We start from the raw sequence: 21,195 nt of genomic DNA on the forward strand, positions 1-21,195 counted from the left end.
ATGTCCCGAAGATGTCCCGAAGATTTCCCGAAGATGTCCCGAAGATGTCCCGAGCATGTCCCGAAGATGTCCCGAAGGTGTCCCGAGCATGTCCCGAAGATGTCCCGAAGATGTCCCGAAGATGTCCCGAAGATGTCCCGAAGATGTCCCGAAGATGTCCCGAAGATGTCCCGAAGATGTCCCGAAGATGTCCCGAAGATGTCCCGAAGATGTCCCGAAGATGTCCCGAAGATGTCCCGAGCATGTCCCGAAGATGTCCCGAAGGTGTCCCGAAGATGTCCCGAGCATGTCCCGAAGATGTCCCGAAGATGTCCCGAAGATGTCCCGAAGATGTCCCGAAGATATCCCGAAGATGTCCCGAAGATGTCCCGAGCATGTCCCGAAGATGTCCCGAAGATGTCCCGAGCATGTCCCGAAGATGTCCCGAAGACGTCCCGAAGATGTCCCGAAAATGTCCCGAAGATGTCCTGAAGATGTCCCGAAGATGTCCCGAGCATGTCCCGAAGATGTCCCGAGCATGTCCCGAAGATGTCCCGAAGGTGTCCCGAAGATGTCCCGAAGATGTCCTGAAGATGTCCCGAGCATGTCTCGAAGATGTCCCGAAGATGTCCCGAGCATGTCCCGAAGATGTCCCGAAGATGTCCCGAAGATGTCCCGAGCATGTCCCGAAGATGTCCCGAGCATGTCCGGAAGATGTCCCGAAGATGTCCCGAGCATGTCCCGAAGATGTCCCGAAGATGTCCCGTTCATTTCCCGAAGATGTCCCGAAGATGTCCCGAAGGTGTCCCGAAGATGTCCCGAAGATGTATCGAAGATGTCCCGAAGATGTCCCGAGCATGTCCCGAAGATGTCCCGAGCATGTCATGAAGATGTCCCAAGCATGTCCCGAAGATGTCCCGAAGATGTCCCGAACATGTCCCGAACATGTCCCGAAGATGTCCCGAAGATGTCCCGAAGATGTCCCGAGCGTCTTACGACGTTATCACGTAAAATTATGGTCCGCAAACGGGTTTTATAGACAACCTCTTTTGTTTTTTTGCTGACAATAGAAATAGCATTTTTTCGACTTTTTAAACAATAAGCAAACACAAAAAAATACACCAAAGAATTTTATATTATGTATTACTATTACTACTTTGTTTGAGTTTTTGCATTTATATATGTATATAAAAATAAAATCTAAAACCTGAAAAATTCAGTGTTTTAAAAATAATATAAAATAGATTTTCTTAAATACCGGATGGTAACCCTATCACAATATGTTTATCTTGTCCGTTATGTTGAAAGCAAAAATATTCTTGAGTGGAATTTGATAGCAGAAGCGCGATGTATGATCTAAATCTAAAATTGTGAGAAAAATATTATACCTAAATAATGTCGGTTCTTAATCTAAAGAATGCATACTCACTTCAAACGTTATTATAAGTTACTATCCTAGAGTCTGGTGAGCTTTAACAAAGATAATATAGGCCACTTATATTGCGAACTTTATACAGCTTCTAGTTGAAATAGGAACTTGATAACATTTGTATAAATGTTGAAAAGACAACTTGGACACTTCTTAAAGACCTTAACAAGCTATAAAGTTTTCACAAAGACACAATTTTTTTTAAGAAAAAAACAGGCCATTATGTTCTTTTGTAGTGAATAGAATGCACTAAAAAGATTTTGTAAACAAGCAAAATCAATACTGCACATTCTTAACTTCGACTTAGGGGGTAAAAAAAAAACTAATAAAAGGCCATAATAATTGGCCTTACATAAATCTGTTAAATGTTTTGATTGATAACATTAGGGTTAAAATAAAGAGATTTATGATAATACCTAATTCATAAGTGAGACCGAAAAATCTCAGCTGAGTGCTAACTTTTTTTTGAGGATTTTCTTAAGTCCTTTTACTTTGATTTCAAGTTGAAATTTATATCGACTTTGGGTGGGATCAGATAAAATCAAATCAAAATTATTTATGAATACATATTTCTTATCGTTCAGTACAAAAATCGTTAAAAGCAATAAAATATTTGATTTCTGTACACGCTTTGTTGTTTACACAAAACCAAAATAATTGTGATTTACAACGATCTTTTAAATAAACAAAAATAAAAAAAAAATAAAACAATCGATCACGTGGCTGTAAAGATTAAGACCTCACATTCATACATACATTTTTTATAATTTTTTTTCTTCTACAGGGTGTCCCAAAAGTAATGGATCAAACGAAATATGCTGATAGGCCAACTTTAGGGCTCTCAGAATTTGGTAACTTGTTCATCCCAAATCCTTACGGTTTTCGATTTAATGCAGTTTTTGTGAAATTTCGAAAAATCCCGACTTTGCAACAGTATTTTGCTTCCTCCGCTCATAATTGATTTTTGTTTTTCACAATTTTTTCACTAAAACATTGCCTAATAATAAGAAATAATTAATTTATCAAAATATTTTTTTATTTCATATGCCATTTTGCTGCAAATTAATTAACAGTTCCATATTTTATAAAAACTCAATTTCTTTCTTTTATTTCAGAGCAACAGCCTGAAAAAAATTTGTATGGTGTGGCACTGGTTTATTATCTTGAAAACTTGTCGTGTTATTGCAGTTTTCAAAAATGTATAAAAGTTTCCAAAGTTGAAGTTAGAACTGAAGATATTACAATTTTAAAGCAACAAAACAGGGCTTTTCAGAGAAAAATAACAAAGAAAAAAAAACACAGTTTCTCGAGTGTTGTTTGTTTATTTCTTTTTGAACAAAAGCCTCGATTTTTGTTTGTTATTTTGCTCTGAAAACGTCTGTTTTTTTGCATTCAAATTGTAATATCTTTCGTTCTATTTGCAACTTTGGAATTTTTAATACATTTTTGAAAACTGCTATAACACGGCAAGTTTTCAAAATAATAAACCAGTGCCACACCATACAAATTTTTTTCAGGCTGTTGCTCTGAAATAAAAGAAAGAAATTGAGTTTTTATAAAATATGGAACTGTTAATTAATTTGCAGCAAAATGGCATATGAAATAAAAAAATATTTTGATAAATTAATTATTTCTTATTATTAGGCAATGTTTTAGTGAAAAAATTGTGAAAAACAAAAATCAATTATGAGCGGAGGAAGCAAAATACTGTTGCAAAGTCGGGATTTTTCGAAATTTCACAAAAACTGCATTAAATCGAAAACCGTAAGGATTTGGGATGAACAAGTTACCAAATTCTGAGAGCCCTAAGGTTGGCCTATCAGCATATTTCGTTTGATCCATTACTTTTGGGACACCCTGTATACAACATTTTAATTATAGTAAATATTTATGGTTAAAATTTATCTAAATATTTTTTTTTTATTTATTGAACAATTTGGGAATTTTGGTTGATTACAAACAAAAACAAAAAAATAATATCAATAAAAAACCCAAATAGTAATGATAAGCCTTATGACCCCACGAAGCTTTTTTGATATCAAAAAGAAAACCTTATTGGTATAAAAACTTTCCGAATTTTTTGCCTATAAAAACCAAAGCCCCCAGCAAAATAGCACACAAATTTTAAAAAGACTACTCAATCAAAATGAAATTATACGTAACTTTGGTGGTAACAGTTGTTATAGGAGCTGTTATAGGAGTTGGAAATGGTAAGAGTTTAAACAATTTTGACAACTTTTCATCGATTTCTAACTAATTCTATTTTTAAAAAACTTTAGGCTTTCCTACAAAATTAAAATATTCCCAGGACATGAATATTTGGCCAATTCCACAAAAAAATGGAACTATTCGTTGGATGTCAGAACAACAAGCAATGGAAGAAGCAAAAGAGGCTGAGTTTAACATAAAGGGTGACAAAGTTCGTTTCTACCTTTACACTCAGCAAAATCCTACAACACCTGTTGAACTTAAAACAAACGATTTGAAATCCTTGAAAAACTCAAATTTCAATTCCAAAAATCCAACAAGGTAAGATACAAACAAGCTTTAACTGTCATCTATTTGTATTTGTCTTATCTGATCATTATATCATTCTTATAGGATTATGATCCACGGTTTTAATGGTTACTATCTGGGTGAAGAGAATACACTTCTAAGAGAAGCACTTTTGTTAAATGGAGATAAGAGAGAATTCAATTTTATATCTGTCGATTGGAGTGTTTGGAGTGAAACCATTAACTACATATCGGCTAAGAATAAATGCTCAAAAACTGGCCAACTTGTTGCTGAGTTTATAGATTGGTTGCATAAGAGTGCTAATCTTTCATTCGATACGCTAGCTCTGTATGGTCACAGTTTAGGAGCACATATTGCTGGATTTGCTGGCAAAAATGTTAAAGGTGGACAAATTGATACAATTATTGGCTTAGATCCAGCAATGCCATTGTTTAGTGTGAAGAAAACTGATAAACGTTTAGCAGATAGTGATGCCAAATATGTTGAAACTATTCATACAAATGGTGGACTTTTGGGATTTTATAATCCAATTGGAAGGACATCATTCTATCCGAATGGTGGGAAAGTTCAACCAGGATGTGAAAGTGATATAACTGGAATTTGTTCGCATATCAGGAGTGCATATTATTTGGCAGAAGCTTTGAAGTTTCCCAATAGAAATGGACTACGTGGAATTAGATGTAGAGATTTTGAAAGTTTGCAAAATGGTAATTGTAATCAGTATGCTTTGAGATCTAATTTAGGTGATCCACAAAATGCTGGACATTCGTTTGGGATATTTTATTTGGAAACTAATAGTGAATCACCATTTGGAATTTATAACTAATATGTATTAGAAAAAAAAAAAAATATTGTAACGTGCTTATATTAAGCATGGAATAGAGAATCTTATAAGTTTTAAGTAAAATATAAAAAAAATAAACAAAATTAAACACCAAAAATAAAGTTTTTTTTATTTTTTGGTAAAGCGTTTTTTATTTTATCACTTTAAAAAAAAAAATTGGGATATAAATAATATCAAAAACCTTGCAAAGGCAAGATATAGCCGTTGGGGGCGCGACAAAGCTTCTGGGAGCTTAACGCTTTGACCTAGAGACATGGGGGTGGTGCAATATGAAAGGTTACATTCTCAGCTACCCGATAGTGGTATAATCCGGTTTTTGGATTTTTTTCAAAATTTCGAGAAAATTACGTTTGAAATTTGGGGTAAAATTTTTTTTCGAAAAATCCCCGAACCTTTGAACGCTCCTCCAAGCTAAACCGTTTGAGAGCAATTTTTGGGAGAAATGCCAAATGATAGCTTGTGTCATGGGCCTACGCATTGCACATTGTCAGATTTTTAAAAAATCATCTTCCATGTTAAACCGGTACAACATGCCTATTTTTTCAGAGTCGGGCTTATTTTTTTTTTACTTTTAAGTTCTCCCGGTTTGAGAACGCGTGGACCTATAGGGATGGGAGTTGTACCCAAATGTTGATTAGAGTCCCAGCTACCTTTGGGCATCAAAATTTTTTTCCTTTTTTTTTTTAAATTTCGAGATATAGAAGTTTGAAGTTGGGCGGGCGAACGCTTTGACCAAGAGACATGGGGGTGGTGCAATATGAAAGGTTACATTCTCAGCTACCCGATAGTGGTATAATCCGGTTTTTGGATTTTTTTTCAAAATTCCGAGAAAATTGCGTTTGAAATTTGGGGTAAAATTTTTTTTCGAAAAATCCCCGAACCTTTGAACGCTCCTCGAAGCTAAACCGTTTGAGAGCAATTTTTGGGAGTGTTGCCAAATGATAGCTTGTGTCATGGGCCTACGCATTGCACATTGTCAGATTTTTAAAAAATCATCTTCCATGTTAAACCGCTACAACATGCCTATTTTTTCAGAATCGGGCTTATTTTTTTTTTACATTTAAGTTCTCCCGGTTTGAGAACGCGTTGACCTATAGGGATGGGAGTTGTACCCAAATGTAGGTTAGAGTCCCAGCTACCTTTGGGCATCAAAATTTTTTTTTCATTTTTTTTTTCAAAATTTCGAGATATAGCCGTTTGAAGTTGGGCGTCATTTTATGAGAAAGTGACGTGGGAGTCATTTTTGATAAAATGACGAGGGCGTCATTTTATAATAAAGTGACCCGGGCGTCATTTTATGATAAAGTGACGCGGGCGTCATTTTACAATAAAGTGACCCGGGCGTCATTTTATGATAAAATGACGCGGGCGTCATTTGATAAAATGACGCGGGCGTCATTTTACAATAAAGTGACCCGGCCGTCATTTTATGATAAAGTGACGCGGGCATCATTTTACAATAAAGTGACCCGGCCGTCATTTTATGATAAAGTGACGCGGGCGTCATTTTATGAGAAAGTGACGCCGGCGTCATTTTATGATAAAGTGACGCGGGCGTCATTTTATGATAAAATGACGCCCGCGTCACTTTATCATAAAATGACGCCCGCGTCATTTTATCATAAAATGACGCCTGGGTCATTTTATTGTAAAATGATGCCCGCGTCACCTTATCATAAAATGACGCCCGGGTCACTTTATTGTAAAATGACGCCGGCGTCACTTTATCATAAAATGACGCCCGCGTCACTTTCTCATAAAATAACGCCCGCGTCATTTTATGATAAATTGACGCGGGCATCATTTTACAATAAAATGATCCAGGCGTCATTTTATGATAAAATGACGCGGGCGTCATTTTATGATAAAGTGACGCGGGCGTCATTTTATGATAAAGTGACGCGGGCGTCATTTTATGATAAAGTGACGCGGGCGTCATTTTATGATAAAGTGACGCGGGCGTCATTTTATGATAAAGTGACGCGGGCGTCATTTTATGATAAAGTGACGCGGGCGTCATTTTATGATAAAGTGACGCGGGCGTCATTTTAAAATAAAGTGACCCGGGCGTCATTTTATGATAAAGTGACGCGGGCGCCATTTTATGAGAAAGTGACGCGGCGTCATTTTATGATAAAGTGACCCGGGCGTCATTTTATGATAAAGTGACGCGGGCGTCATTTTATGATAAAGTGACGCCGGCGTCATTTTACAATAAAGTGACCCGGGCGTCATTTTATGATAAAGTGACGCGGGCATCATTTTACAATAAAATGACCCAGGCGTCATTTTATGATAAAGTGACGCGGGCGTCATTTTATGATAAAGTGACGCGGGCGTCATTTTACAATAAAGTGACCCGGGCGTCATTTTATGATTAAGTGACGCGGGCGTCATTTTACAATAAAGTGACCCAGGCGTCATTTTATGATAAAGTGACGCGGGCGTCATTTTATGATAAAGTGACGCGGGCGTCATTTTATGATAAAGTGACGCCGGCGTCATTTTACAATAAAGTGACCCGGGCGTCATTTTATGATAAAGTGACGCGGGCGTCATTTTATGATAAAGTGACGCGGGCGTCATTTTACAATAAAGTGACCCGGGCGTCATTTTATGATAAAATGACGCGGGCGTCATTTTATGATAAAGTGACGCGGGCGTCATTTTATGATAAAGTGACGCGGGCGTCATTTTACAATAAAGTGACCCGGGCGTCATTTTATGATAAAATGACGCGGGCGTCATTTTATGATAAAGTGACGCGGGCGTCATTTTACAATAAAGTGACCCCGCGGGCGTCATTTTATGATAAAATGACGCGGGCGTCATTTTATGATAAAGTGACGCGGGCGTCATTTTACAATAAAGTGACCCAGGCGTCATTTTATGATAAAGTGACGCGGGCGTCATTTTATGATAAAGTGACGCCGGCGTCATTTTACAATAAAGTGACCCGGGCGTCATTTTATGATAAAGTGACGCGGGCATCATTTTACAATAAAATGACCCAGGCGTCATTTTATGATAAAATGACGCGGGCGTCATTTTATGATAAAGTGACGCGGGCGTCATTTTATGAGAAAGTGACGCGGGCGTCATTTTATGATAAAGTGACGCGGGCGTCATTTTACAATAAAGTGACCCGGGCGTCATTTTATGATAAAATGACGCGGGCGTCATTTTACGATAAAGTGACGCGGGCGTCATTTTATGATAAAGTGACGCGGGCCTCATTTTACAATAAAGTGACCCGGGCGTCATTTTATGATAAAGTGACGCGGGCGTCATTTTATGAGAAAGTGACGCGGGCGTCATTTTATGTTAAAGTGACGCGGGCGTCATTTTACAATAAAGTGACCCGGGCGTCATTTTATGATAAAATGACGCGGGCGTCATTTTATGATAAAGTGACGCGGGCGTCATTTTACAATAAAGTGACCCGGGCGTCATTTTATGATAAAGTGACGCGGGCGTCATTTTATGATAAAGTGACCCGGGCGTCATTTTATGATAAAATGACGCGGGCGTCATTTTACAATAAAGTGACCCGGGCGTCATTTTATGATAAAGTGACCCGGCCGTCATTTTATGATAAAATGACGCGGGCGTCATTTTACAATAAAGTGGCCCGGGCGTCATTTTATGATAAAATGACGCGGGCGTCATTTTACAATAAATTGACCCGGGCGTCATTTTATGATAAAGTGACGCGGGCGTCATTTAACAATAAAGTGACCCGGGCGTCATTTTATGATAAAATGAAGCGGGCGTCATTTTATGATAAAGTGACGCGGGCGTCATTTTATGATAAAGTGACGCGGGCGTCATTTTACAATAAAGTGACCCGGGCGTCATTTTATGATAAAATGACGCGGGCGTCATTTTACAATAAAGTGACCCGGGCGTCATTTTACAATAAATTGACGCGGGCGTCATTTTATGATAAAGTGACCCGGGCGTCATTTTATGATAAAATGACGCGGGCTTCATTTTACAATAAAGTGACCCGGGCGTCATTTTATGATAAAATTACGCGGGCGTCATTTTACAATAAATTGACCCGGGCGTCATTTTATGATAAAATGACGCGGGAGTCATTTTATGATAAAGTGACGCGGGCGTCATTTTACAATAAAGTGACCCGGGCGTCATTTTATGATAAAATGACGCGGGCGTCATTTTATGATAAAGTGACGCGGGCGTCATTTTATGATAAAGTGACGCGGGCGTCATTTTATGATAAAGTGACGCGGGCGTCATTTTATGAGAAAGTGACGCGGGCGTCATTTTATGATAAAGTGACGCGGGCGTCATTTTACAATAAAGTGACCCGGGCGTCATTTTATGATAAAATGACGCGGGCGTCATTTTATGATAAAATGACGCGGGCGTCATTTTATGATAAAATGACGCGGGCGTCATTTTATGATAAAGTGACGCGGGCGTCTTTTTACAATAAAGTGACGTCATTTTACAATAAAGTGACCCGGGCGTCATTTTATGATAAAATGACGCGGGCGTCATTTTACAATAAAGTGACCCGGGCGTCATTTTATGATAAAGTGACCCGGGCGTCATTTTATGATAAAATGACGCGGGCGTCATTTTACAATAAAGTGGCCCGGGCGTCATTTTATGATAAAATGACGCGGGCGTCATTTTACAATAAATTGACCCGGGCGTCATTTTATGATAAAGTGACGCGGGCGTCATTTTACAATAAAGTGACCCGGGCGTCATTTTATGATAAAATGAAGCGGGCGTCATTTTATGATAAAGTGACGCGGGCGTCATTTTATGATAAAGTGACCCGGGCGTCATTTTACAATAAAGTGACCCGGGCGTCATTTTATGATAAAATGACGCGGGCGTCATTTTACAATAAAGTGACCCGGGCGTCATTTTACAATAAATTGACCCGGGCGTCATTTTATGATAAAGTGACCCGGGCGTCATTTTATGATAAAGTGACGCGGGCGTCATTTTACAATAAAGTGACCCGGGCGTCATTTTACAATAAATTGACCCGGGCGTCATTTTATGATAAAGTGACGCGGGCGTCATTTTACAATAAAGTGACCCGGGCGTCATTTTATGATAAAATGAAGCGGGCGTCATTTTATGATAAAGTGACGCGAACGTCATTTTATGATAAAGTGATAAAATGATAAAGTGACGCGGGCGTCATTTTATGAGAAAGTGACGCGGGCTTCATTTTTTTGAAAAGTGACTTGCGTCAGTTTTATGAAAAGTGACGCGCGTCAGTCTTTTCAAATAACTGACATGTGACGCGGTTTAGTTTTTTTATTACATTTTAAAGGGTCACTGTGGCGTATGTGTGTTTTTTTTTGTGTGTATATATTCAAGTTCTTAACGGTTTTTGTATTTTTTTTACTAAAAATCAAGTCAAACACATGCTGCTAGATAAAATTTTAAAAGATAAGGAACCTGAAAAGAATTTTTATTTGTGATAAAGATGTACGAGTAAACCTTTTCTTAAGCGCCATCCGAAAAGAGTGCAATAAGATTCAATTTTATTTTATTTTATTTTTTCTAACATTTATAACTGCAATTAACATCTGCTTGGGAGCTTTGTTATCGTTCTCTTTAAGGGGGCATTTTACAATATTTTGCGTTCATTCAATAAAATGATAAAACAAAATTATATTTTTGCAATTCAATACAAAATACTCGTAAAATGATAAAAAAAAAATACTTGAACAAAGAGTCCGCAACACCAAATATAAAGCATTTATGAACCTTTGGGGGGGGGCTGTAAATATAAAAACCTTCCCATGGAAAGCTTTATTATATTACGAATAGCATACATATAAATTTTGGTCAAAACATTTAAATAACAATGGATGACTTAAAATACCCATTTCTGAAAAAGTCAGTACAATTTTAATAGTTAAACAAACAAAATGAAAAAATACTTATTACCAATATTTTTTGTAATCCTCTATGGACTTATTAAAAGATGTAACTACAGTTATAATATTTGTGTCATTATTTTGAAAATTTCAATAAATTTATTTTTAAAGGTTCAATGATTCCTATTGACTCCGATGAGTCTTTAGATGAAGTAGTTTGGTCAATTCCACAATATGACGGAACTGCACGCCAGATGACTGAACAACAAGCTATTAGGCAAGCTATGCTAACAGAACCCGAACACTTAGGTTCGACAAACTCGGATAAGGTTCGTTTCTATTTATATACCCAAGCAAATCCAACCGAACCACTTGAATTGGATATGGAAAATTTGGAAACCTTGTATCGATCAACATTTAATTTTGAAAATCCTACCAGGTGAGTTTCTTTGGTTTTTTAATCTTAGTACAGATAAAATAGACATTTAAAAAAATTGTTACACTCAGGAAACTTTGCAAAAAGTTTTGTTCTGCGATAAGAACTAAGGATACAAAAAATTGGGTCGAAGGGTGTTTTTTCGCGGAAAAGATGGAAGGGGTAAAGTTAAAAAATATAGTGAAAAATTGTTTGTGGAACATAATGATATGACATATGTTTTTAAGGTAGTTTTTGATGCTGAATCGAATGACATAATAATTTAGTGAATACGATTGTTCTAAAAAAAGTTATTGCCAATTAATTTTGTTTTTTGTTTCGTTGGCAAATTGAACAATTAAACTTGAGTTTAAAGACTTTTACACGAATAATTGGCTTTTTGGGGCCAGTTACAGATTTTATTGTCTCTTCAAAAAAAAACACTTTCACCCAAAATTTTTTAATGGAAATTCTGTATTCTTGTTTTCTATCATAAATTCAACCTTTTTGTTTAAATTTCATTAGGGTGGTCCATCAATTTTGTCTTCACTTAACAACCATGATAGACATTTAAGAATTTAATATTCTTAATTTTAAATTCTTACTTCCAATCTCAAAAATAACATAATTGCTGGATTTCAATAGGGTACCACTATTATTACTTCGCTTTTCCAATATACCCACATTTTCTCTACACCTTAAAAAAAAACACCCTTTTGCATGAAATAAATTTAAAGATTTATTTTATTCGTAACCCTCCATTGGAAAGACAAAATTTTGAATAAATTTCGGAAGGGTACTTTGATACCATTGATTTTATCCGACTTTTTTCAATTTTCCTGATTTCCCAAAAAATAACACCCTTTCAAATTAAATATTTTTATAGACTGCTTAGATTCTTGGTTTGGGTTATAAATGAAACATTTGTACCAATTTTCATTGGGGAAACATTTTAGTTCCACTTTTTGTGGTAGGTTTTAATTTCCAATTTCATCATCTCTTGAACAAAAAACACCCTTTTAAACAAAATAATTTTGTAGACTCTGTAAATTCTTAGTATAACGAACGAAATTTTTTCATCATTTGGATCATTATCTGGGTTACGAGGTATTAGAACTACAGCGACGTTATGTCATTAGATTTTTTTGATTATATTTTCGACCTTAATCCTCCCACTTTTTCACGAAAAAGCACCCTTCCACCCAATATTTTTACTTGCGATGTAGGTAGGTACTATATGTATATCATAGTTGGTAAGATAGTTTCATGTCAGATAGTGTGTCAGTTGTGGGCTCCAAAAGGGATTTGCATTATTGTTGTTCCGCTTCTACAGTCGTGTATAGGTTATATAAGTATAGTTAGAGTATAGAAATTCTAGATTAAACGATTGTAACCGGCCGACCGACAGGATGTATGGCAACACTGATTCTAGCTGCCTGCTTTTTTTCTTTACGTCCGCAATTCCCGATTTTTTTTTCATATAAAGTATCAACCTTTAATACAAAAAGTTTTCCCATCTCATCAATAAACTATTTTCATCACTAACTCTTTCCTCGCGAGTGATTTTTGATTCAATTTGATAGATTATCTTACAAATTAAAAAATCTTACTAAATTACAATTCCTTACAAACATTCTTTGTTGTGATTGAGTGACTTTGATCATCGCCTACATTCATCGGTCTCTCTCCCTCACTGTGTAAAGTGTTTTGTAAGCGGTTTTGCCTTGTCTCCCTTGGTGAGTGCGATTTTTTTTATATGTTCTGCCGAAAAGAAGCAAAAACATTGAAACTACATCAAAACAAATTATTATATTTCATTCTGAGCCTACTCTGTGGACTACATTTCATCGAAAGCTGTGGAAGCTCATTGAAATAATTCAACAATTTTCTTCGCTGTCTGAAACTACTTCAAACAATACCACTCAAAATCTTTTTTGCTGGCCTGCAACATCAACAATTTGACTTTTTGTCTCATCTGGCCCGAGCTTTCGCCCGCTGCACTTTTCAGCTTTCATCTTAGCGACATATCTCCATTCTTATCATCTCTACCTATCTCATCTACCGTCCCGGTGAGTGACTTTTTTAACGTATATGTTCTGCCCTCGAAGCAGTGTTTGATGCTACATAAATCAGTATTTCTCTTTTCCTGCACTTTCTTGCTGAAGTTATCATCTTCCCTGATTGCCCGAGTTTCGTCAGACAGCCGCATCTCATCATCTCGGACTAACTCTTCCAACTAAATTCAAACATCAATGCCATTGCTTTTTGGCTTTACCTTTCTGGTATGTACATCCTATTCCGATAAACTTTAATAATTTCGGTTTGTGTCTTGAGTGTACAGTATGAACCAACAAACAAAATCTGAAACTAAAATTATTTATTTTATTTAATCTCCACTACGGATTTTTAATAATTACATAAAAAAAAAAAAAATCTAAATTTTTCCAAAACTAATATTAATACAAATTATTTAACTATGGAAAATAGTTGCGGTTTCTCCGATTGTTCTCATAATGATGGTAAAATTTCTGACCGAGTGAAATGCCATGGTGTTTGCGGTAACTCTTTTCATATTTCATGCATCGGTTTAACAAAAAGAGCAAGTTCTCATTTCAAAGAATATTTAAAATACTTCGTTTTCTACTGCAACGAATGTAAAGAAATATCTATGTCCCACGTTTTGCTTGCAGTGAAACTTCTCAGCGATTCTACTAATAATATCACATCGGACAATGAACTTTTTCATAAAAACGTTTTAGCAAAGTTTAATCTTTTTGATGACCTATCTAAAAATATCGAAACCGTTAATTCAACTCTTGAAAACTATGGTAAACAGTGTCTCGCGAAGCATACGAAAATTGAGAAAAATCTTACCTCCTTAGTTCAAAAATACCCCCGTGATGACCAACTGAACATAATCGAAGATATCAAGCGAGTCATTAAAACGTCTTTTGCTTCTTTGGTCAAATCTAATCCCCTTGATGATATTAAAAACCAGCTAAAAACAATCCAATCCGATTTGGATATTCATTTCCAAAATACCTCAAAAAACTCATCAAATTTCAATCAACCCGCTCCATTATATTTCGATTTGGTTCCTCAATTCAACGATATAAGTAATGATCTTGCAGCGACTCGTATATCCATCGATGATCTCTTTGAAGAAATAAGATCCGTTTCCTGCAAAATCGATGAAATACCGGATAAAATTCAACCTAGTACCTCAATTTACAATACTTCTATCCTTGCGGAAATGGTAGATAACTCAACATATCATCATTCAACTCCCTCTCTTCTTGCTGAAACTCTCGACGTCTCCGAAAACCCTTCTAATTTTCGGCTACACCCTATCACCACTACTGACTCTGCAACTCAGACCAACTTTTCTGGATCTCCTAAAAAAGACCAACCCACCATCATGCGTTTCGGTTCCTCTTGGACACTATCCGAATGGAATAATAGAATAAATAAGTTGGAACTTAACTCAAAATTCACCCCCTTCTTTTTGAAGCGCGTACCTAAGCCAGCCAATATTTCTTGGATCCGTAATCTTTTTCATCACAAGTTCTCCATCACTTTAGGTGAATGTAAACGTCTATCACCATCAAGTCTCAAGATTTACGTCCCATCCAAATACACATGGTTGTTTTCATCATCTACTAATGACGTCTTCCGGTTGGGTAAAATATTAATGTCCAAATGGATCTTCAACAATAGCAATAAACATGATACTTCCAGCAATTATACCCAAACTAGTTTTAAGGCTAAACTTTCCAAAAATAATCCAATCCCTCAAAACCGTGTGTCTTTTAATCTGGACCCTGTTTCCAAACCCTCATCGTCCACAAAGAGTTCAAATAATTCATTATATTATCCTAATTTTGTTCAGTCTCACACATTAAATCCAACCTCTTTGTCTCGCTCTTCTTCTCCTTCCTCATCTTCTAAGCCCACCCCACAATCTTACAAAAAAAGAAACGTCAAGTCTTCTACCATTCAACAAATAAATGTACCTCCTCCAGCCTTTGATCCACTCTGTCCTCCAACTGTTAAACACTCTTTTAGATTTTCTAATTCACTTTCTTCTGTCAATGACATGAACGGCCGGTATACGATGGCACGGTTACGTGATAATAAACTTTTTGATAACGTTCGCTTGTACCTAGCCTACCTATATGACAAACCTGATTCTGTCTGTATTGACGGTAAAACCAAAACGCACATAATTTATTCTATAAAAAAGGAAGGCCTTCCAACTGATCCTATCCCCCTTCGTAATATTTATACTCGCTTCCTTGAAAATTTTGATATCTCTCCCTCCACTGCTTCTAAAGACCTCGCGACTTTTGCCTCTCACATTAGTTCTAAACAATCTTCTTACCACCGATCTCGTAATGCTGCTAATAAACATTCTCATTCCTAACTATTCTGAATTTACACCCCATATATTATCCCTGTATTACCAAAATGTTAGAGGTCTTCGCACCAAAACTTCTTCAGTTTTCCTAAACTCCCAAAAACTACCCTATGACATATTTGCCCTCACCGAAACTAATCTTAATTCCTCTTTTCTTGATCTGGAGCTTTTCTCATCTGAATTCTTAGTCTTTCGAGCCGACTGTGTAAGCTTTAATAATACTTCTTCTGGTCGTGGTGTCCTCTTAGCAGTTCATAACCGCTTTGAAGCAAATCTCGTTAGAGTATCTAGCTCATTACCTTTTGAATATGTTTGTGCTAAAGTATCAATTTCAAAACGCAATGTGTTTGTCGTTTGTTGTTACATTCGTCCTGCCCAACCAATACAAGCCTACCAATCGATAGTCGACGAAATTGATTCTCTCTATGAGATGACAGCTCCTGATGATGATTTTATAATCGTTGGAGACTTCAATCTACCAAACGTACTTTGGGTGCCATCTGAGGACGAATCTTCATTTGTTCCTGATAATAGTCTTTCTGATAAAGAATACCTTCTCGTTGACCGTTTCTCTGCCTCCGGCCTTTTTCAAATGAGCAACATCACCAATTCATTAGATAGGCAGTTGGATCTCATTTTCTCATCTGACCCTTATAATTCGGTTGTCACTAGAAGTCAACACCTTTTATCTACCCTTGATCATTTCCACCCCCCTCTCTCCTTTTTTCTTTCCTATGATAACACCAATTTTACTATTAATCCGGATGACTCCCTTGCGTTCAATTTCCGTAAAGCTAATTTTAAGCAACTGAACGACCTTATTAAAATGATTGATTTTGACCTCTTTCTTAATAATAGTACCCCAGTTGATATTGCTTTGACATTCTTCTACACTTCTGTTTTTGAATGTATAATCCAGTGTGTCCCTTTTCAGGCCCGTAAAAGCTGTGAGTCATCCCCTCCGTGGTACAGTAAAGAACTAAAATCTCTTCGCAACAAAAGAAACAACTCCTGGAAATCATTCTTGTTATCAAGGACTTACACAAATTTCGCTTGTTATCAACAAGCTTCCACCAAATTTTCCACGCTCTGTGATTCTCTCTACAATGAATACTTAAATAATATGCAAAACTCCCTTATCTCTGATCCTCGCCGTTTCTACCAGTTTGTAAATGTAAAAAGAAAATCTGACGGGTTTCCTTCTACTCTTAAATTTCTCAACACAACATCATCTGATTCTAAAATACTAGCCAACCTTTTCGCAAACTTCTTTAAATCTTCTTTTAGTGACAGTAATCTCGAACCTGATCCTGTTTATTTCAATTATTTATGTAACTGCCCGCAAACATCCCTTGTCTCTTTGGTAATTGAGTCGTCAACAGTGAGAGAAAAAATAAGTTTACTTAAAGATGACTTCTCCCCTGGTCCCGATGGTCTCCCTGCTATTTTTCTTAAAAGCTGTGTTGATTCCCTTTTCATTCCTCTCACGAGACTTTATGAACTTTCAAAATTTTTAAACAAAAAGTTGGTAGGCATGCCATTTTTAAGAAAATATTATTCAACACATAAAAGCCAAATTTCGATAAAATTCATCAACCCGTTTTCAAAAAATGGATTTTTCAAAAAAATAAAATTCAAAACATTTTTATATATTGATTGTTTTAACATTTCTGTATATAGATTTTGGTTGAAATCTGCTTTGTCGTTTACGAGAAATTGATAAATCAAAAAAACCGTGCTATGGCAGGTACCGTTAATAACGGTACAAAAAATATTATTTTATTTCCAAAGGTAGCTTTTATGTGTTGAATTACACATAAAAAAAGAGGTATCTTCGAAACAACCCTGGTGGTAAATCGATGAACTAAAATCAGCCGTCAACTTTTTGATAAAAAAAAAGTTTTTTTGCAATAATAAGTATCTTTTTGATTAATTTTTTTTTTGTTGGATCAATTAAAAAAGGTATTTTGTCACTTGGGGAAAATTATATTGCTTTATTCATATAACTACACATTTAAAAATGCATTATAAAATGAGCAATTTTGATGTTTTTCATGAAATGATTATTCAAAAATAGGGCCAAAAATGAAAAATCCGCTCAGACCATGTTCTAGTTTTATTCATTACTTTTAAATTGACACATATATCATATGTGTTTTCCACTTCAGTTTCTCATAAACTATGCAAGAAAAAAGTTGCTTTGGACTATTTTGCAAAAACTGTTACTGAAATATTATAAAAAGGTATGAACAAAATTTAAAAAACAAAATTGTTAGAGACGTATTTGGAAAAAATTAACTTTTCTATTTCCGTTATATGACAGGTGCCGTTATTTTTGGTTCTAAAAAAATTTCAATTTGTCCTCTAGAGAATCACCCAAAACAGATAACTGTTGAAGAAAATCGCTCTATTAATTTAGACTATGTAGCTCGAGGTATAGACAGACAGACAGAATTGCCGGACCCACTTTTTTGGCAATCTCAATCATCGTAATGTCATATAAAATTGTTATCTCGAGTTGGATTTTTTTTTTTCGAATCCTAAACTGGCCCTAATGCCTATATCGCAAGTAAAAAGTTGAGATAAGAATCATACATGGAATAACGATGATAGAGAATGCCAAAAAACATCAAACTTGGTATGTACCGTTTTTTGCTGACTCTCCAGAGGGTTTATTGGAATTAATTTTTTTGGACCAAAAATAAAGGTAGCTTTATTTGTCATATACCGATTTTAATAAAGTTAACTTTGCTTAAAAATGGCCCCAATGATTTTGTAAAAAAATTCATTATGTTAATTTTAAGACAAGTTCTAACTTTAACTCCGATACTATTATTTTGATTTCAACGAAAATTTTTGAACAGAAACATTTATATAGTTTTAATATAAGCCAAAAGTAAAATTTTGAAAGAATTTATTTTTGGGTTTAAAAAAAAAAAATTTAATTTTTGTTTTTTGAAAAATTGAATGTTCGAAAACGTGACATTGAAATTTCTTGAAATTTTGGTTAAAGCTTTAAGGTGTTGGTTGATCATTTTATTTTAAAACTTTTTTTTTCAAAAAAATGTTTATAAAAAATTAGTTTTAAAAAACGATTTTAAAATTTTTTTTCTAAAAATGCGTCTTAATAACAGAAACATACTTATTTTGAAGTTCAACTCTATTTAACATGTTGTTATTTTAATTTGAAAATCGAATTTTTAATTTTTTAAATTTTTTTTCTAATGCATTTACCAAATTTCTATATAAAACGTCTTAAAAATTTTATTATCTTGAACTTTAAGATCAAGTTCGTCCGACCCAGTCGTGCATTTTATTTATAGACTCTTTTGATCCTTGGTTCTTATCCCAAAAGCAAAATTTTTGCCAAGTTTCAGGGGGGTAACAATTGTTTTTGTATTTGCTAATTTTTTATATTAATTATTTTACTTGTACAATCTTAGCATTACTTTTGACCAATTTATCCCTTTTATACATATAGGATCATGATTCATGGTTGGCATGATGTATACGATAGTGACATGAACAATCTCATCAGAGAAGCTCTTCTGTTGAATGGTGAAAAAAGGGAATACAATTTCATATCTGTGGATTGGAGTGTTTACAGTGCAACTATAAACTACATTCGATCTAAAAACGATTGTAAGACAACGGGTAAAATTGTTGCAAAATTTATCGATTGGATGCATGAAAATGCCAAACTTTCATTCGATACTTTGACTTTATACGGACACAGTTTGGGAGCACATGTTGCAGGATTTACTGGAAAGAATGTCAAACTGGGAAGAATCAATACTATTATTGGATTGGATCCAGCGATGCCACTGTTTCGAATTAAAAATCCAAAAACTCGTTTAGCTGATACAGATGCTGAATATGTTGAATCTATTCATACAAATGGTGGATGGATGGGATTCTATCAACCAATTGGACAAACTGCTTTCTATCCGAATGGGGGAAAAGTACAACCTGGATGCGAGAAAGATTTGAGTGGATTATGTTCGCATATTAGAGCAGTTGAACTTTTATCAGAAGCATTAAGGATGACGAAAGAAAATCGACTACTTGCTATTGCATGTAGTGATTTTGATAATATTAAAGATGCATCTTGTGATGATCATTCAGCTATAGCGCGATTAGGTGATCCGAGTAATGCGAATAGAACTAAGGGTATTTATTATTTGAAGACAAACAGCCAATCACCGTTTGCTATTGGATTGTGAAGTATTGAAAAAAGTTGATCAAGTATGTTGTAATGTTATGATATGAATAAAGAATCTTATTTTGCTTTAATTTAACGATTTTTTTCCATCAAATGAAATAAAAACTAAATAAGGTGATTTTTGTGAATAATTCGTTGAACGGCTGACCCCGTCAATCAAATCCCAGAAATCGGGGCGTAACATAATCGGTTGGAAATTAAATGCAGCACATCGTTGAAAAAGCCCTATTTTTTAAACTTTATCTAGGTCAGGTTTTTTTTACTTAATATCCTTTTTTGTAAATAAAAATATAATAGCTTTAAACGCGAAATTGGTCATTAATACTATCAATTAAACATTTTATATTGCTTCGTTTACACAGAGATTGCTGTCTTCTGATAATTCTTATAATCGTAATTGATAACACTTGAGCATTATCTATAAATATGTGTATTATATACCAAATTTAATCGAGTCCCTTTTGAGAAAAATTCAATAAAGAAACGAAGTTTGGATTAAAAAAAAAATAAGCTTATTCGTTCAACAGTTGTCATATTGCTTAATTTACATAGAACAGATAAACGAAGCAACCATCAGACACTCAGATCCGTTATCACGAAAACCACTTTTTTAGACTTTTTTAAATGGAATAAATGCCTCAATTTATTTTTACTCCAGACAAGTACTTTGCCCTTTTATTTAATTTAATTTAATAAGGAGGAATTAATTAAAAACAAAAAAAATCATGTGTGCAATTCACATGTGGTAGAAGTGAAACCTTAAAAACTCATTTCAAAAAAAAAAAATTAAACCATTAAAAAGCTTACAAAATTTTCCTTAAGAATTAAGCCATACTAAAACTTTTACAATGCGCAAAAAGTATAAAAAATTTATTGAAAACATACATTTTCATCAAAAAAAAAAGCGAAAAAAAACACGTAATTTTCTCTTCTCACGCTATTAAATGCATTTTTTTCCCTAACAACCTATAAAAAATAATATACCATCTGAAAGCTTATTGTATGAGCTCAAAATATATATATCGATCAGGTCTATGAGACATCTACAAAAAGAGCTAGAATTTTTTAAACTCGATGAAATTTCATCCAAAAAGCAAAAAAAACATTTATTTTCATGTTCTCATGCTATTAAATCAAAAAATTTTATACCATGTAAAGCTTATTGTTTCACCTTGTATAATGGTGTATAAATCTTATTTCTTACGTCTACAAGAGAAGTTAGAATTTTTTAAAGTCAACCATGTCGAATTTCAAACTGAGATTACTGTACTTCCTACACTGGTAGCTGGTCATCGCCAACAGATCTCCACAGGTGTTTTGAGGTATTTTAAAATTTTTTTTCAATTTAAGATTGTGTAACTTGTAGAGCACGTAACGTTATGTGTGATATATCAAATAAAAGGTTATGTTATCAGCATGCGTATTAAAGTTGAATTTGTATGTGCACTAGATCAAAAGATATAACGTGTATGGGAAACGAACATCTTTTTACCGTT

General features: G+C 35.0%; 2 protein-coding genes across 2 annotated transcripts; both read left to right on the forward strand.

Moving 5' to 3' along the window:
- Positions 1 to 3,977: 3,977 nt before the first annotated feature.
- On the forward strand, positions 3,978 to 4,751 carry LOC129905273 (phospholipase A1-like). The gene has a single exon (XM_055980716.1). It carries the CDS (start codon positions 4,014 to 4,016, stop codon positions 4,749 to 4,751), a length of 738 nt encoding a protein of 245 aa, XP_055836691.1. The 5' UTR covers positions 3,978 to 4,013.
- Positions 4,752 to 10,651: 5,900 nt separating this feature from the next.
- Positions 10,652 to 19,700, forward strand: LOC129915116 (phospholipase A1-like). Its single transcript, XM_055994606.1, has 3 exons — positions 10,652 to 10,754; positions 10,817 to 11,084; positions 18,959 to 19,700. The coding sequence occupies exons 1-3, from the start codon at positions 10,697 to 10,699 to the stop codon at positions 19,698 to 19,700; spliced, it is 1,068 nt and encodes a 355-aa protein (XP_055850581.1). The 5' UTR covers positions 10,652 to 10,696.
- Positions 19,701 to 21,195: the final 1,495 nt, after the last annotated feature.

Source organism: Episyrphus balteatus, chromosome 1, assembly GCF_945859705.1.
Source record: "Episyrphus balteatus chromosome 1, idEpiBalt1.1, whole genome shotgun sequence".
Taxonomy (NCBI): Eukaryota; Metazoa; Arthropoda; class Insecta; order Diptera; family Syrphidae; genus Episyrphus; species Episyrphus balteatus.

Excerpts from the sequence above, each read along its gene's own strand:
- LOC129905273 (XM_055980716.1), top strand. The coding sequence starts at position 4,014 with ATGATCCACGGTTTTAATGGTTACTATCTGGGTGAAGAGAATACACTT.
- LOC129915116 (XM_055994606.1), top strand. The coding sequence starts at position 10,697 with ATGAAAAAATACTTATTACCAATATTTTTTGTAATCCTCTATGGACTT. Across the intron at positions 10,755-10,816 it reads CTATGGACTTATTAAAAGAT|GTTCAATGATTCCTATTGAC; the intron begins GTAACTACAGTT and ends TTATTTTTAAAG. Across the intron at positions 11,085-18,958 it reads AATTTTGAAAATCCTACCAG|GATCATGATTCATGGTTGGC; the intron begins GTGAGTTTCTTT and ends TTATACATATAG.